Raw genomic sequence first — 17,969 nt, 5'->3', positions numbered from 1 at the left:
TTCCTAATGGTTTCTAACATATATGAGCTTTTTTGACTGCGTCTGTACATTGAGCAGATGTTTTCAGAGAACTGTCCAAGATGATTTCAAGATCTCTTTCTTGAGTGATAACAGCTAATTTAGATCTCTTCATTTTGTATGCATCGTTGAGATTATGTTTTCCAATGTGCATTGCTTTGCATTTATCAACACTGAATTTCATCTGCCATTTTTGTTGCCCAGTCACTCAGTTTTGTGAAATCCCTTTGTAACTGTTCGCGGTCAGCTTTGGACTTAACTATCTTGAGTAATTTAGTATCATCTGAAAAGTTTGCCACTTCACTGTTTAACCCACTTCCCCAATCATTTATGAATGTATTGAACAGCACTGGTCTCAGTACAGATCCCTGGGGGATCCCACTACTTATATCTCTCCAGTGTGAAAGCTGATCATTTATTCCTACCCTTTGTTTCCTCTCTTTTAAACAGTTAGTTATTCATCCTTGAGAGGACCTTCCCTCTTATTCGCTGACTGCCTACTTTGCTCAAAAGAGACAAGGTGGGTGAGGTAATATCTTTTATTCGATCTACTTCTGTTTGAGAGAGAGAAAAGCTTTTGAGCTACACAGAGCTCTTCCTCAGTTCAGATATTACCTCACTCACCCTGAGGACTGACATGGCTACAACACTGCATATTTTGCTTAAGAGCCTTTGTCAAAAGCTTTCTGAAAGTCCAAATACACTATAACCACTGGATCACCCTTGTCCACATGTTTGTTGACTCCTTCAAAAAATTCTAATAGTTTGGTGTGGCATGATTTTTCTTTACAGAAGCCGTGTTGACTTTTCCCAAACAAATTATGTTCATCTATGTATCTGATAATTCTTTTCTTTACTTCTTTAAATGCTACTGTGGTGAGTTGCTTTGGTATTTCCCCACCTACAAGGATGTTAAATTTAATTATATTATGGTTGCTATTACGAAGCAGTTCAGCTATATTCTGCTCTTCGACCAGATCCCGTGCTCCACTTAGGACTAAACCAAGAATTGGCTCTCCTCTTGTGGGTTCCACAACTAGCAGTCATTTGTGGTGTCCAGAAATTTTATCTCTGCATCCTGTCCTGAGGTGACATGTACCCATTTAATATGGGGAGAGTTGAAATCTCCATTATTATTAGGTTTTCTGTTTTAACAGCCTCTCTAATCTTTCTGAGCATTTCACATTGTCACCATCCTGATCAGGTGGTCGGTAGCATATTCCTACTGCTTTACTCCTTATTATTCAAGCATGGAATTTCTATCCATGGAGATTTGATGGTACAGTTGGATTCATTTAAGATTTTGAATCTATGCTTTCTTTCACATATGGTGCCACTCCTCCACCATTCCTATGCCACCTACTCCATCATTCCTATGTATTTGGCTCAGGTAAAGTGTATTTACCTCTTGACATGTAAGGCAGAATACAAATGCAGAGCATTTGACTGGAGTTTTCAAGGGTGCTATGGGAATTAGGCATCCAAATCCCATTGGATTTCAGTGGGAATTGGGTGCCTAACACTCTTACCCTCCTTTGAAAATCCAGGCCATTGTTTCTCCTGCTATTATCATTAGTATTTATTCATTGTTCCCATTGATCCTCTGTATATTCTGAGAAATGCTTTTTTAATCATTCAGGGCCAAATCGTGAAATAGTTGTAATTGGCTTCGGTGAGAGTTTTCTCTGAGTAAGGAAACAGGGAGGCATGGCCTGAGTCTGACCTTCAGAGAACTGTGCAGGAAGTAGCGCGAGATTGTGAGCCTACCGTGTAAATGCACTTTGCAAGTCCCCCTTTAAACACAATGGAAAGCAGCTGGTGTCTTCAGCCATAGCCTTTCAATTGGGCCTTAATTTCAAACATCATAATTGATTGGTTTGGTTATTTATTACACTTACCTTGCCAGCTTGGGCAAGTCAACAATCTAATAAAGGGCAGCAGTGTGTTTTTCATGACTTCGGTGGTTTCTGGGGTCTCTTACGCTTCACTAAACATGTCTTGTCTTTTCTTCTCCCTGTAATCTATCACAATCATCTGCCTCTTTCTGCTAACTTGCTCACTCCATCAACCTGTCCCAAGAGATGTCCATTTTGTTGACCATGTGAATTACTATCCTTCTTTGTCTTTTTTTATCTTAAATGTTATTCCAGGTTCTCTTTTCTCTACTCTGCTGAGCATGATTTTTTGACTGCTTTGTTTTGCTGTGTCATAAGACAATGGCTGTAATGGAAACATATCCATAAGACCGTGCCTTTTAAAAGCAAACTTTGAACCCCTTTACCGCATTCTTAGCCTTTATAACAACAGAGAATGAAGCTCACAGCCATAGAGAAAAGCAGTGTAATAGGAATAATGCCATGCAGAAAAGGGATGCTATTGCGTAACATAAAATTATGAGCCGGCGTCTTCAGTTCCACCAACATTGTGCTTCATTTTAAAGGTAGCATTTTTCAACTATGAGAAATAAAAGGACACCACCTGAAGGTTCATGCTACTGGTCTCTCTTAAATGAATGTAACGTTAGTGCCTATGAGTCCACAGACACATCACCGCTGTATTTTGGCATTAATTGGCACTCTTCCTGGCATAGTCAGCCGAGTAGCGAAGGCTTGAAAGCTCCTTGCCACCTAGAGCTACCCCTTCAGAACATAGAATAGAATCATGAAATATCAGGGTTGGAAGGGACCTCAGGAGGTCGTCTAGTCCAACCCCCTGCTCAAAGCAGGACCAATCTCCAACTAAATCATAGGGCTGATCAGCGTTGAGGCTTGCTGTGGATGCTGCCACTGTTTGTGTGCTGTTATCCGTGGATTTCAGCATCCAGGCAACTTTCACCAGCACTGACATGGCTACAACACTGCATATTTTGTTTAAGAGCCTTTGTCAAAAGCTTTCTGAAAGTCCAAATACACTATAACCACTGGATCACCCTTGTCCACATGTTTGTTGACTCCTTCAAAAAATTCTAATAGTTTGGTGTGGCGTGATTTTTCTTTACAGAAGCCGTGTTGACTTTTCCCAAACAAATTATGTTCATCTATGTATCTGATAATTCTTTTCTTTACTTCTTTAAATGCTACTGTGGTGAGTTGCTTTGGTATTTCCCCACCTACAAGGATGTTAAATTTAATTATATTATGGTTGCTATTACGAAGCAGTTCAGCTATATTCTGCTCTTCGACCAGATCCCGTGCTCCACTTAGGACTAAACCAAGAATTGGCTCTCCTTGTGGGTTCCACAACTAGCAGTCATTTGTGGTGTCCAGAAATTTTATCTCTGCATCCTGTCCTGAGGTGACATGTACCCATTTAATATGGGGAGAGTTGAAATCTCCATTATTATTAGGTTTTCTGTTTTAACAGCCTCTCTAATCTCTCTGAGCATTTCACATTGTCACCATCCTGATCGGGTGGTCGGTAGCATATTCCTACTCATAAATGCTACTGTGGTCAGTTAAATTTTATTTAATTTAAAAGTAGAGGATTTGATTTTAAAACTCAAGCATAGTGGGCCATCTGCCTCGCTGGTGTGTGTTGATCTGTGGCAGTGGGGTTGATTTGGTCCAATGAGCACGTACACTGTATTCCCCCTCCCCACTAGTATTTCAATTCCAAGAAAAAACAGAAGAGTTTTTTAAACTATGCAAAATGTAACCAAAGCTTCCCAAAGCACATGCCACGAAGCTACATGCTAGTGCGCTGAATGGTACATTTTAATGACTGTTAATTGCACTGTGCTCTTTTAATACCCAGGAGCCTTCAGTATTAGAGCATCTATTGAACATCCCATTTGGGGGGAGAGGGAAATTGTCAAGATGGAACGTTCACTGTGAGAGCCATATCTCGCATCTTGCTGAGCAGAAAAAAGCCAGAGAAAATGTCAACCATGGGTTCAGATTGACCTGGAGACTAAGAACATCAGGAGTCTCAGCATCTTTTATGGCTTCACTTTGCTTTTAGGAACCATTAACATTTCAAAGCGTATGATTGTGTCTGTTGTCCATGGTTCCAAGACCCCATTCTTTACCCTTTTTTTTACTCAGAAGGCCTTTGCATCAATTTAGTGAACAACAAGATTGAATTTCCTTTCTTTGTGCTGCTCTCAAAACATTTAAACAACAGTGTGCATCAACAGTTATAAATATCCCACTGAGATTTACAGACCTAAAACATCCATTGCTGTTATTACTTGACATTTCAGCAAGAAGGTGGCCTTTATGGGAGAGCAAATGAGAGGCGGAATCTTCTTCCAACATCATAAAGTTTTGGTATTTGTAAAATAGTAATAATAATCGCATTATCACGTGGTGAGATATTATGGTTTTATGAGAAAGGACTCGAATCGGAGCCAGTTTCCAACGCAAACACAGATTTTCAGTTTTGGTTTCAAGTAGAGTCTTATGGTTGGTGCCTGTTTTATGCAGAAATTGCGTTATATCTACCCATCTCATGGGTTTGTATATCTGTCCTGTCCAGATATTTATACTGTACTCAACTGTATTGTATTAGAAAGCCCCAGGACAAGCTGAATGGCCCACTGCCAATCTGTTGTGCTTACTCAGGCACTCTTACTCCACCCAAGTACTCAAAAGGCTATTATAATAATAATTACTTGTTAACACTTTTTAATTTCATTAGCACTTAAAACACCTGTATATTATCCTCACATGTCATCTGTGAGGTGCAGCGTGAGCCAACAGCTACCACAGATATTTCGTATATTATTTGAGGGGAAATCTGTGTTAACTAATGGCAAAAGCTGACTTTTTAATGAAAGCCTCTATAACAACTCCTCATTTCTAACAGACTTTCCAGCCAAGGACCTACTTTACGAACATGCATGAACTAGGCTTTGTAACATCTATATGAGGCAGATAAACGTTAATAGCCCCCTTTCATAGATGGGGAAACTAGAGAATTCTTTCCCAGGTGTCGGGCTCGTGGGTCTTGCCCACTTGCTCAGGGTCTAACAGATCACACAGTATTTTGGGTCGGGAAGGAATTTTCCCCCTGATCAGATTGGCAGAGACGTAAGAAATAAGAACGGCCGTACTGGATCAGACCAAAGGTCCATCTAGCCCAGTATCCTGTCTTCCGACAGTAGCCAATGCCAGGTGCCCCAAAGGGAATGAACAGAACAGGTAATCATCAAGTGATCCATTCCCTGGGGGGGTTTCATCTTCCTCTGCAGCATGGGGCATGGGTCACTTGCAAGTTTAAACTAGTGTAAATGGTGGATTCTTCTTCGAGTGAGGCTCCCTATTGTATTCCACGGAGGGTTATACACATGACTCTCTGTAACTTGAAGTCTTTAAACCATGATTTGAGGACCTCAGTAACTCAGCCAGAGGTTAGCAGGTCTGTTACAGGAGTAGGTGGGTAAAGTTCTGTGACCTGCAATGTGCAGGAGGTCAGACTAGATGATCATGATGGTCCCTTCTCTCCTTAAAGTTTGTGCGTCTATAAGGCATTAAATAACCTGCTGACTTGCCCAGGGACACACAAAAAATCAATGTGCAAGGAAGCCTCAGCAGTTCCTGGCTTCCAGTCAGTCGCTCATGTTTGTAGAACAAGGTATTCTGCTTCCATAATCTTTTCAATGTGCCCAAAACAATGCTCGCGTCTTCATTTTAGCTTTCTCACAATTATTATCCACAATAAATAAATGCGTACTGGGGGACAGCGAGAGAGAAGGAAATAATGACCCTTACGTGTAACTTAACTAGTAGGCATTCAAATACTGTGGCAATACGCATGGTATAAGGCAGGAAGGATGGCCTACTCCAGCGAGCACTAGACTTGTACTTAGATCTATGTTCAGTTCCCCACTCAGCCGCAGATGACCTATGTGAACTTGGGCAAATCACTTCATCTACACTGTGCCTCAATTCCTCATCTATGAAATGAGGATAATACTTTCCTACCTCATGCAATGTTGTGAGGATAAAATCCACTAATGATTATGAGGTGCTCAGATACTATGATGATGAGGGCCATGGAAGTACATAAATACATAATGGATAAGAAGATTGATATCTAAGGCTCTCTGAAAGTTCTTGTCGTCCATACTTGGGCTGCTTGATTTTTTTTATCGTACCCTCATGTAGCATTTCTGGAGAAACCCAGGTGCCCCCTTCAAATCAAAACCACATGCCAGTCTGTGCTAAGTTCCCTGTTTGAATCGACAGCTATATCTGCAGCTTTCCTGTTGTTAGTAAAGTTGCATATGTGCCTGCTTAAAAATGTCCTGGTTTTGAACATATCCCTGAGAGTCTCTCCTATCTGATAGGGAGTTTATGTGAGTTTTTCTTTCTTAATAGATTAATTAGAGTTTTGATAACAAATCCAGCCCCTGTTTACATGGTAAAGTGGGAATCCTAATTTCAATCAGCTTAGTTATCTTCCATTTCCTGTTAGTGTACGACACTCCTGTTCGTGCTAGTAGATGTCCTAATTGATTATGAAATAGAAACAAGTGCTAATTTTGCTATATATGTCCAAACTACCTATTTTAAAAGAACCATTCAGATACCTTTTCAAGCCACTTGAAATGGATCCTTTCCGATGTAAAGACTTTACTAAACCCAGCACTCATCATTGGGATGTTTGACAAACTTTGACGTATTTTTATAAATAAAATGACATCTATAGGCCGTGAAAATGTGCTGTTCTCATCCTCTTTGTTTATGTTAAATAGCTCTGATGTTAATATCACTGTACAGTTTCTTGGAGAAACTATTTTGTGAAATAGGAGTCGCTCCCTTAATAGAAAAATGTCATTACAAGTGCATTGAATATCGGATCATTTCGCCATTGAGTGCCTGAAGGTAAACTGGATGGTGATTAAATATGAAATGTTTATGTTGGGGAGGAAAGGAATGATACAGGAAGCCACATTGTTTTCCTTCATGTTTTCAGGGGGCACGTCTTAATTGCATAAGCATGCTTCTCTCCATACCCGTGTTTGCTTTTTAAGTGTTCTATCATATTCCTTAACTTTACTCGCCTTTCTGTGATTTCATGGAACAGATTCATACACTGGATGGCCTTGTGCAATCCCAGAAACCTACAACAAGCTGTGTCCTGGACTCATGCAAATCCAATTGGTGTTACTCACTTTTAACCCCCCAGGATGATTAGCAGAAAGCTGGAATTGTACCAGCGAGAGCTCGGTCACATGAATTTGCACTCAATCCACATACAGCTAAGACCATAACAATAACAGAATGAATTATATGTGGCAGACCTCTAAGCCACTTACTCAGTCCTTACTCAGGCAAAATTCCCACTGTCTCTCCCTGTATAAGGACTGGATAAAAAAATGATTAAGGGCCTGGACAATAGCTTGTGAATACAACAATGCACCGCAAAGGCTCAGTTTCTCTGGATATATTGGTGCATATAACATTGACTTCTTCTTAAGTGTTATCCCTAAAACTGCTCACTGAATTTTCCTCCCAACTTCAGGTGTATTCTGGGACCTGGGGTCCAATTCTCTTGGCATAAATCAGGAGCAATTCCATTGAAGTAAACAGTGCTAGGCTAGTGTGAAACTACTGTGAGAGGGGAACCAGGCCAAAGAAATGGTCATGTTCTTGATGTTATTGCAGAACCAGTGTGGGCTGTCAAATAACATAGTATAAAGCAGTAGGGTGATAGTCTACAAAGTGCCCCTACAGTTATGAAGCTCTTCCCAGCAGAAAAAGATGACTTTTCTCATTGCTCACTACAGCCATGCACCTGTTTGGCCTAAACTGGCACCTGCAGCCGATGGAAGGGCAGATGTATGAGATCACGGAAGACACAGCCAGCAGTTGGCCAGTGCCAACGGACGTCTCCTTATATCCCTCGGGGGGCACAGGGTTAGAGTTACCTGACAGGAAAGGCAAAGGATCCAGTGAAGGTATGGTTGGTGTGTTTCCATGTTGTGAGTCCTCTGTGTCTGCCTCTAAACTCCAGCCATCCAGTCTCATACTCCATCACCCCCATACCGCCTTTCCTGCAGCACAAAGTCTGGTGCTTTTCCAGTCTTTCATGTCTAGAGTTAGTCATCAGTCATGTTTCCAAATGTCACATCCTTTTAATGTCCATTAACATGGTGATAAGGTGTATGTCCTCAAGCAAACCTAAGAGGCCATTCAGAAGGAGGGGATATTGGCACCACATCTCATATAGGTACAGTATTCCACCACAAAAGCCCTGCTTCATGTCATCTATGGGCTATATTCCTGAGAAACCATGCTCATGTCTTAAGAACTAAAGTGATGGCTTGAGGATTGTCACTGTGTTTTCTCTACAGCAATACAACAGTGCTTATCCTAGTATTTCTTTTGGTTACTAGATGGCATTGTTGTGAGAACCAAAATATTTGTTAAAAGTTGTTGGCATTGCAAGCTTTGGCATTGTGAAGATGGCCATGTACCCTCAAGGACAGCCAGATGAAGGGCCTAATCCTGCAAAGTCTGCATGGTGCTGACCGCCTTCAATTCCCACCGAAGTTAGAGGCGCTGAGCCTACTCAGAACCATGCAGAATCAGGGTCTAATTTCAAAAACAATACACTATTCCACAAGCAAGCAAGGGTTTTGCAACTTTAATTGTGTTTTCAGTGGAGAACATCAGTGCCAGAAATACCTACGGGGCTGCAAAGCACAGGGTTGTCATCACTCTAAGATTCACATAGGGGAGATGAAGAAATGAGGAATTCAGCTTTCAGTTTAATAAAGCTCTTTATGCTTCACCATCTTTTCTTCGTATTTAAGTGACTGTGAGATCAAAAATCTCTCATTCCAGTAGAATTATAGTTATTGGCTGGTTTTAGTGAAGTTGTAGTTGGGGGGAGAAGGGGTGTTGGATAAGAGGCGAGCAATGTGGGCCTGATCCAAAGCCCACTGAAATCGATGGAAATCTTTCCACTGGTTTCAGTGGGCTTGGGATCAGGCCTTATATAAGTAAGCTTATTTGGTGTCGGTTAATTACAGCATTTTTACTTAATGGGATTATCTGTCTTTATTAATGTAAAGGAAGGCCATAGCTACATATTCCTTAAAAGCAACATAGTTACTAATGACTGGTCAGTGTCAAGTGAAATTATTACAGTGTAAATCAATTAATCCAGAACTGTAGGACCCTGGACAAAGCTTGCTAAACAATGTAGTAAACTACAGAATGTTTCTGCATTCAAAAAGGCCTCACGATAAAGCTTATTTTTCTTTCGTCTTCTGTTTAAATTGCTATGTTTAAATCCCTATATATTGCATTTGATCTCTGCCTTCCCTATTCAAAGATCAAAATGAAAATAAAAATGATATATCTAATAATCAAAGGGCCAAATCAAAGGTCTTTCCTCAATTTTCTCTCAGTCCTTCTCAGGCTAAACCCCTCTGAAATCAAAAGGAGTTTTGTCTGAATAGGAGCGTGGATCTCTCTTTCTCTCTCTGTCTGTATATACATACATGCATATGTATACGCTCACACAGTCTGTCAGCTTTTCTGACAAACCCTCTTTCCACTGGGGAGCTTTGCTTAGAGTGGGGTCTCTGGGGACTACTTTAGGTAGAGAGCTGTGCAGAGCCTCAGCATGATCTTCTTGCATGTCTTGGGCAGGGGCGGCTCCAGGCACCAGCGCGCCAAGCGCATGCCTGGGGCAGCAAGTCGCTGGGGGCGCTCTGCCGGTCGCCGCGAGGGCGGCAGGCAGGCTGCCTTCGGCGGCTTGCCTGCGGATGGGCCGCTGGTCCCGCGGCTTCGGCGGACCTCCCACAGGCGTGCCTGCAGAGGGTCCGCTGGTCCCACAGCTTCGGCGGACCTCCCACAGGCGTGCCTGCAGAGGGTCCGCTGATCCCACGGCTTCGGCGGACCTCCCACAGGCGTGCCTGCAGAGGGTCCGCTGGTCCCACGGCTTCGGCGGACCTCCCACAGGCGTGCCTGCAGAGGGTCCGCTGGTCCCATGGCTTCGGCGGACCTCCCACAGGCGTGCCTGCAGAGGGTCCGCTGAAGCCGCGGGACCAGCGGACCCTCCGCAGGTAAGCTGCCGAAGGCAGCCTGCCTGCCGTGCTTGGGGCGGCAAAATGCCTAGAACCGCCCCTGGTCTTGGGGAACCTGTGGCCATGTGGGCGTGATCTGCTCCTGATTAAAAATGAAATAAAGATCTTGGTATGTGTCTCTAGAGGAGTGAGTGTCCACCATTGAAATGCAACTGCCTCTGCAGGGTGGTAACATGGTAGCCAGTCTGTGCTTACACAAAATCTTTTCTAAGTAAGAATATATATCATTGGAAATATGAAAATTGACTTAAAAGTATCCTCAAAGAGACCACCTTTTCTATGGTGGAATTGGCCAGTTGGGGCTCACATTTCCTTAGTGCTGAAATGAATTTGGTATTGCTAGCTGTAGGCAGTTACCAGCTCTAGTCTGCCTCCAGTCCAGCAAAGCACTTTAGCATGTGCTTAAGTGCATCCCTATTCAGCAAATTTAAGCTTCTGCTTAAGTGCCATTGAAGTCAGTGACGTATAAGCATGTACAAAAGGCTTTGATAGATCAGGGTGTTTTATTGAATCAAAGCCTATATCAGAACTAAAATTAAACTCAGTTGGGCCCAGAAATGAAACAGTTCATTTTGATAACCGAATTAATTAGGAATAGTTGCTAAGGAAACTAAAGTGTTGCATGTGCAAGGTAATGTGTTGAAAGAGCAAAGTAATTGGGAGCACAATTAGGAATTCAGATCTGAAATTAATTTTGCTTCAAGTTAGTTAGACAAAGTTTCTGATTAGAAATTGTACTGAAATTGTATTCTTATTTGAATTTCTTTCTGGATATCCAGTTCTCAGGGCCTGATCCTTTTCTGTTTGGAGCCATTCAGGGCCGGCTCCAGCTTTTTCGCCGCCCCAAGTGACAAAGCAAAAAAAAAAAAAAGATAAAGCCGCAATCGGCGGCACTTAGGTGGCAGCTCCAACGCACCGCTTCATTCTTCGGCGACAATTCGGCAGCGGGTCCTTTGCTCTGAGAGGGACTGAGGGGCCCGCTGCCGAATTGCTGCCAAAGACCCGGATGTGCCACCTCTTTCCATTGGCTGCCCCAGGCGCCTGCTTTCTTAGCTGTGCCTGGAGCCATTGACAACTCCTGTTGATATCAAGGGGTGACATTTACTCCTGTGCAGAAAACCTTGCTCTGAACTTTTGCACTGGGGTAAATCTCACCCAATGGGGACATGAAGCAGCTGCTTTGATGAGCTCCAGAAAAAAAGTACCTTTTCGTATATATAAGTGTGTATATATAACTGACAGTCAAGAAAAGACATGTACCTTAAATCTTCACAATTATTTCTGAGGAATGGCCATTTTTGCCTCAAACACAGAACCATTTTTTTTTTTCATTTGAGCAAGTACCGCTCACTGTACTACAAGGAATCCATCTTCATTAATGACCAGTCAGAAAGCACACCATGTGCTTTGACTTTCCATTTTAATTTCCATGTGTGTATCAAACACATCAGTACTAATCCCAGAAATGTATCTTTAATGTGGACCAGAACAAATGAAGTCTTTGCATCTTTTTATAGCTTCTTGCAGCTCTCTTTGCATCCCATGGCAATAGAATAGGAAGTTTTGAAAGAGAGCCTTACACTCACAAGCTGTCTGTCTTAAGACTGACATTATCCTGAAAAATGACTTTTAGGATTCACGCAAATTCTAATAATGCAATTTACAAAATAAAACTCATGGAATTAAACTAATTTGATCTCAGTTATATTATTCTATGATATTGGCAGTGTTACAAATGGTTTAATTATAATTTCCTATTCCCCCAAGATGCCTCTGTTTATTTTTGTTAATATTAATCTTGATTTTTAAACACGGATAAATAAGGAGTCTAGACTTTTCCTTATTCCTTCGAATGCAAAGGACAAGACTAAATTAGGCTTTGATGATAATAGCAGATCCATGTTTCTGTGAATGTGGTTTTATTCCTTTGTTGGTGTTTTCAAAATCAGACTTTCATTAATGAACTTTATGTAACACAGTGTTTCTGAAAAAAATAATGATAATGAGGCATATGTGTTCCATAAGATTCCAATCCAATCCAATAAAGCCTTAAGTGCATGCTTAATTTTAAGCACGAGTAGTTTCATTGGGACTGAAAGTTAAGCATGTGCGTAATAGCTTTCCTGGATCAAAAAAATTAAATGCAAACTCGTCTCCATAATAAAGATAGAAACAGCATTGGGTATTTTTTAATGTTAACATGAATTTTAACTGTTTTATCTATTTTTAATTAAGATGACATTTTAACAGTTTGAACCTGATGTTTCTGCTGCAGAGTTTACATTAGGATGTAACATTTAAATGGATTTTTATTATTTAAAACAGCAAAATATTTTATTTAATGACTGCAGAATTTCCCTATCAACCACTAGTTCAGCATTAAATGTGCATTGTGAGGGTATTTGAGTCGAATTTGTAATGGGTAGGAGGACATTGTAGTGTCTTATTCCCCAAATGCAGAGTGTATTAAAAAAAAAAGAAAAAAAAGTTCCCACAAACGTGATTTTGTTACAAATGACTTTATATTCCTGAAAGATTCTTTCTCATTTTGTTAGAATTATTTGATCTGTGACACATACAGTAATGGGTTTTAATAGCAAAGAGATGAAATAGTAGGTTGATTTGAATATCTAAGGGTAATAAAGACAACCTGTGATGGTCCACATGGTATTCTCCTGGCCCCTAATTGTTCCTATAAAAGCTGAAATCTGGGAGGTGATGCTAACATATACGTTTCAAATACAAGTGTGTTTAATGATAATATAAAGGCAGACTCCTAAGCGATGACATTTTTCATCTTCATCTCTTTTCCTGTTTTGCTGTAATTTCAGGCGAGGCAGCATGAGCCAGGGATTAAAGCAAAGGCCTGGGAGTCAGCAGTCCTGGGCCTTTATTTCCTCTCTGACCCTAATTAACTGTGCTTCTTTTGGGTCCCCATTTTCCAAAGTGCCCATAATTCTGAGAGCTTAAGTGTGTGGCTGCCCAACTTGAGATGCCCAGGGCCTGATATCCAGAGGTGCCGAGCACCTTGTTGACTTCATTTGGAAGTGTAGGTGCTTGGCACCTCTAGCTATCAGCCCAGAGTGTTTCAAGGTGAGCACCCAAACTCAGTAGACTGTTTCAGAAACTGATGCCTTAATCTTTGTGTCTCAGTTTTTCCCATCTGTAAAACAGGGATAATAATCAGAACCCACTCCACAGAGTTGTTTTGAAATCTAAGAAAAACACCTTTGAGTTCTTAAATGGGAGACACTATAGAAGTGCAGCATATTATGTCCCCCATCTTTGCTGTGTGTCCCTCCTTCATTTAGGCATTTTGTAATGGGGATGCCATCCCAAGTGTTCCCACAATTGCCAACCATTCATTTAGCAGTGAATTTTACCTTTAGTTTCCCCCTGCATAATTCACCGTCACTTAAACGGATGTTCTTGACATACTCATCCAACTCCACGGTGCATGGGAAACTTACAATCACTACATTTTTTGATAATATAATAATTACTTTCTCCATAAATAACATAAATTAATGATGTGATGTGATGTAAGATTATTTATTTTTAACATTAAAATGTAATTTAACAATCTCTGTTGTTATGATTTAAGCAGAGGGCCATTTGGGAATCCATATTGCTCTTCCAAGATACATGTTTTCAATAGAAAGATGGAGCATAGCCAGAAATAATCCTATCCATTTTTCTTTCATAGTCATAACTGATGCATAATGTATTCTGAAGAAGTCAGCACATTGGTAGATCAATGTCAGAGATACCAGTTTGATCAGATTACTTACAGGATGCTAGGCTAATCCAAGGGTTTTTTTTTTGTTTCTATGTCTCAGCAGGAAAGCCCAGTAGTTTCTTTCCAGAGGACACTTTTATAGACTCTGGAGAAATTGATGTTGGACGACGAGCCACTCAGAAGATTCCTCCTGGTATCTTTTGGAGATCTCAGGTGTTCATTGACCATCCAGTGCATCTGAAATTCAATGTGTCTTTAGGAAAGGCTGCTCTGGTTGGGATTTATGGCAGGAAAGGCCTTCCTCCTTCACATACCCAGGTAACAGGAGCACATTTCAACGAACCAACACTTACCTTAGAATTGATTTGCTTGTAGCTTGTGCCTTGAAAAGGTAGATGGCCCCACTTTTTATTTCAGTTACCTATCTCAAGAATTCTGTGGGTTCATGGAAGATATTGAGATTCAAATATTCAAAAATAGGTGCCAACATGACAACTGCAAAATATGCATTCACCAACATGAAGCACCAATTCAGATCCTGAATAAGGATGATTTCCCGGTTGGAGCTATAGACAGATAATGTTATACACCAAATATACAATTTTATTTGCACAAGTGCTGATTGCATGTGTCCCAAAGTACTTGTATACACCCAAATCAGGCATGGTGTGTTTATAGGCATGAAGCCCACTTTCATTATTAGCGCCTATTATCAGGTGCTTCTGATTTGCCCATGAAACTTACTTTTTATGCTGAAATTTCCTATCCTAAAAGTGATTTTGGGAGGTATAGTTTGAAGATTATTTTCTGAGAGTCGTAAAAAAAAGGTGGGTCTTTTTATTTTAGTTGTTAATACAAGTTATAGATAACTTACATTGTTTGGATTTGACAAACTTGGAAAACTTGTTTTGCTAAGAACATGGCTAAGAAATGAGGAGTGAAATCTTGGCCCCACTGAAGTCAATGGAAAATCTTCCATTGACTTCAGTAGGGCCAGGATTTTACCCAACGTCTATATAAAGAATGAAGCAAGGAAAAAAAAATGCAAAAAACTAACTTTATGGTTAAAGTTCTATACTCACAAAAGTCAGGCAATTAAAAATTATTGTTACCGTATTAGATGCATATAGACTTCATTGCCTGTATATGTTAAGAAATTAAAGCTAATCTCATATAAAGTATTTTTAAAAAATTGCATTTATACAGTATGGGCCAAGTTGAAAACAATGGCTGATTCAACAACATCAGAATTTAGCTTTAGATGTGCAAGAGATGGTCTTGTAATTGAGGTGGGAATCTCAATTTTTTTCTTTTACATTTTTGATTGGTTTTAAGGTTTTATGAATTAAAAAAAGTGTCTGTAGTGTGTTGGAGGCATTAGAAGAGCTTCCACGGGTATGTGAAAGAAACAAGAGGAGAGGAATGGGTGGAGAGAGGAGACCGGAGAGAAGCAGATCAACAGATAGATAAGGAGATCTTGCAAAATACTGGGAACAGACGCAATTCCAGTCATCTCCTTGTAGGTTGAATCAGAACATGTCATGACTTACCAGAGGAAATATCAAGTATGATGTTCCGTAAGTGTGGGTGTCTTATGTTTAATGCAAAGTTCTTCTGCCCATCCTGAGACACATCTGGACCAGGAAGCGTGATCATTTTCTGGAATCCTGAAGTATACGATGAACACCTTTCCTTTGTGTTTCAGTTTGACTTTGTTGAGCTCCTTGATGGGAGACGGCTACTTACCCAGGAGGTGAGGAGTCTGGAAGGACCTCAGCGGCAGCCTAGAGGCTTTGTGCCAATGTCCAGCCATGAGACAGGGTTTATCCAGTATTTGGATACAGGAATATGGCATCTGGCCTTCTACAATGATGGGAAAGAGTCAGAGGTGGTTTCTTTTCTTACTACTACCATCGGTAAGGATTTACCATATTATTTTACCTAATCTATGTACCTTAGGGCTAGTTTCTCATACCCTTACTCACACTGAAGGCAGGTCTACACTACAGCCAGGATCAACGCTCTGAGATTGATCCACCTGCGGTCGATTTAGCAGGTCTAGTAAAGACCCACCAAATCGACAGCAGATTGCTCTCAAGTCGACCCCTGTTCTCTACCTCCGACGAGAAGCTAATGTGTAGACCCTGCGGTAACTCGACCTAAGGCACGTCAACCCCAGCTATGTTGTTCACGTAGCTGGAGTTGCATAGCATAGGTTGACTTAACGGCAGTAGTGTAGACATAGCCTCAGTAGCATCTTAGTCCTGGCCCATCTCATTGATTTTAATGAGACTACTCACAGACTAAAGTACTATTCAGCATAAGTGAGGATATTTGGGCAATGATTGTTCCCTTGGTAACAAAACTGCACACAACGTTAATGGTAAATACTGTAAGGATTAACATATCTATGATGGCATGGACGGGGCATAACTGTATTAAAGCCCTATTTAAAAATTATGTTCTAGACAAGCTGCCTGCCGCTGCAGATGAGACCAGAGTTATTGATTACAGAGGTGGCCCCTCCTCCCTGATCCTTCTATTTGGAAATTTTGATTCTGGTTCTGTTGGGCCTATTTTTTTTTCTAGAGTGGAATTGGGTAGCTGTTCAACAACATATAGCAGCATCAAGCAGCAGTTTGGGACAGGAAGTGAGGAATACCGTATCTGATTGAAACTGCTGGCGTCACATAATTACTCAAATTGGAGTTGGGGTAGGACACCAAAATTAATACCCCAACTCTTGCAAAAAGCACTATAGGAGGGAAAGTCCATTGTATGAACCTGTTTTATGCCTCATCTAAAAGAAAGGCTGACATTTTCAAATGGATGGGAATTGGGTATCCAAATCTCACTCAGGCTCTCCATCAGTAAAGCAATCAGTTAGCACCAGGCACTGAGTAACCACCACTTCTTCTCACTGCACCCTGGGATTCTTCTTCCAGCATATAAATATCACACTGTATGACCTGTCCCAGGTCTATATCCCTCTGTTTACAATCAATCCTTTACCAGAACCTATTTCTGACTCCATCATGTTTAATTTTATATTTGACCGACCTACTGAGCAGGTTTATATCCCCATATCCATTTTGTTGTAATTCAAAGACTCCTCCATAAAACCAGCACTTAGCTTTCTTTTACCCACCATGATTGTTTAATGGACCTTTTTTCTTTCCTGCATAAAGCAGGCTCATTCCAGTGTTGCCATTAATTCCTCTTCCCAAAGAGGCATTGGCATTGAGTCTCAGCTGTCTGCAGTAGCTACCTGAGAGCTATGGGTTGCAATTTGTCTTGGCAGGTTAATTAAAAGTTTAGGTCTTATTAAAGCAAAATCATTAAGGCTCCAATATATAGTTTTACTTCTCAAGTTTATTTAGTACCCCGCTACTGTAATATTGTGTTACAATGAAAACTGAGAACATAAACAGGCCTTCAGTGTCAGAATTCAATGTATTCAAGGCTGTTCACAATTAAGCAACACCAGAAATAATTGCTCTTTAACTTACTAAATGGAAGACTTACTCTGCAATGTGGTTTTATTAGTTTGCTTAGTTTACTTTAGCAAATTATTGTAATTGAAACAAATTTTACTTTTATTTGACTCCTCTCATCCAAAAGGATCCCCAAGTGCTTTTCATATAGTGGGTTCCATTTAAAAAAGTTTCTTCTGTTCTGAAGGATTCTACCAGTCTGAGAGAGATTCCCCTGCAGATGCCATATGCCACTCAGCCAGTAATAGCTCTCACAATGGAAGAGAATTCTAAAGCATAATCACTGTACTTTTCAAACTGATTGCAAAGTACGAGCTGGATTCAGGCTCTTCTCCCTGCATCAATACACTCACGCAGTATAAGGGCAAGATACTGTGCTAATACACCTGTCAGCACTGGGCTGAAGGACTGGGTAAGGCTCCTTTAAGTGCTCTGCAGCTTCAGGGTGGCCTGGTGCTCTGTGGTTAAGCTCACCTGAGCATGCACTGTGGTTAGCCACATAATATGTGGCGCAGGCAGGACCGGCTCTAGCACCAAAAAAAAAAAAAGCCGATCAGCGGAACTTCGGCGGCAGCTCAATTGTGCCGCTCCATTCTTCCGCAGCAGTTCAGCAGCAGCTCGAAGAGGAAGAGAGGGACTGAGGGACCTGCCGTCGAGCCACCCCAAGCACCTGCTT

At 41.0% G+C, this 17,969-nt stretch overlaps 1 protein-coding gene across 26 annotated transcripts in view; it reads left to right on the top strand.

Annotated features, from left to right (window-relative positions):
• TENM4 (teneurin transmembrane protein 4) overlaps positions 1 to 17,969 on the top strand; it is a 766,066-nt gene that overhangs the window by 544,666 nt on the left and 203,431 nt on the right. For 23 of the 26 annotated variants that reach the window (XM_039490391.1, XM_039490320.1, XM_039490356.1 and 20 more), the window contains 3 exons: positions 7,751 to 7,921; positions 13,900 to 14,117; positions 15,505 to 15,715. In XM_039490391.1, coding sequence (XP_039346325.1) covers positions 7,751 to 7,921; positions 13,900 to 14,117; positions 15,505 to 15,715 — 600 coding nt within the window. The remainder of the gene's footprint in view (positions 1 to 7,750; positions 7,922 to 13,899; positions 14,118 to 15,504; positions 15,716 to 17,969) is intronic. The other 3 variants (XM_039490433.1, XM_039490400.1, XM_039490413.1) reach the window with 2 other exon arrangements.

Source organism: Mauremys reevesii, linkage group 1 (assembly GCF_016161935.1).
Source record: "Mauremys reevesii isolate NIE-2019 linkage group 1, ASM1616193v1, whole genome shotgun sequence".
NCBI classification, from domain to species: Eukaryota; Metazoa; Chordata; order Testudines; family Geoemydidae; genus Mauremys; species Mauremys reevesii.
This window is presented reverse-complemented; position numbering and strand designations above follow the sequence as displayed.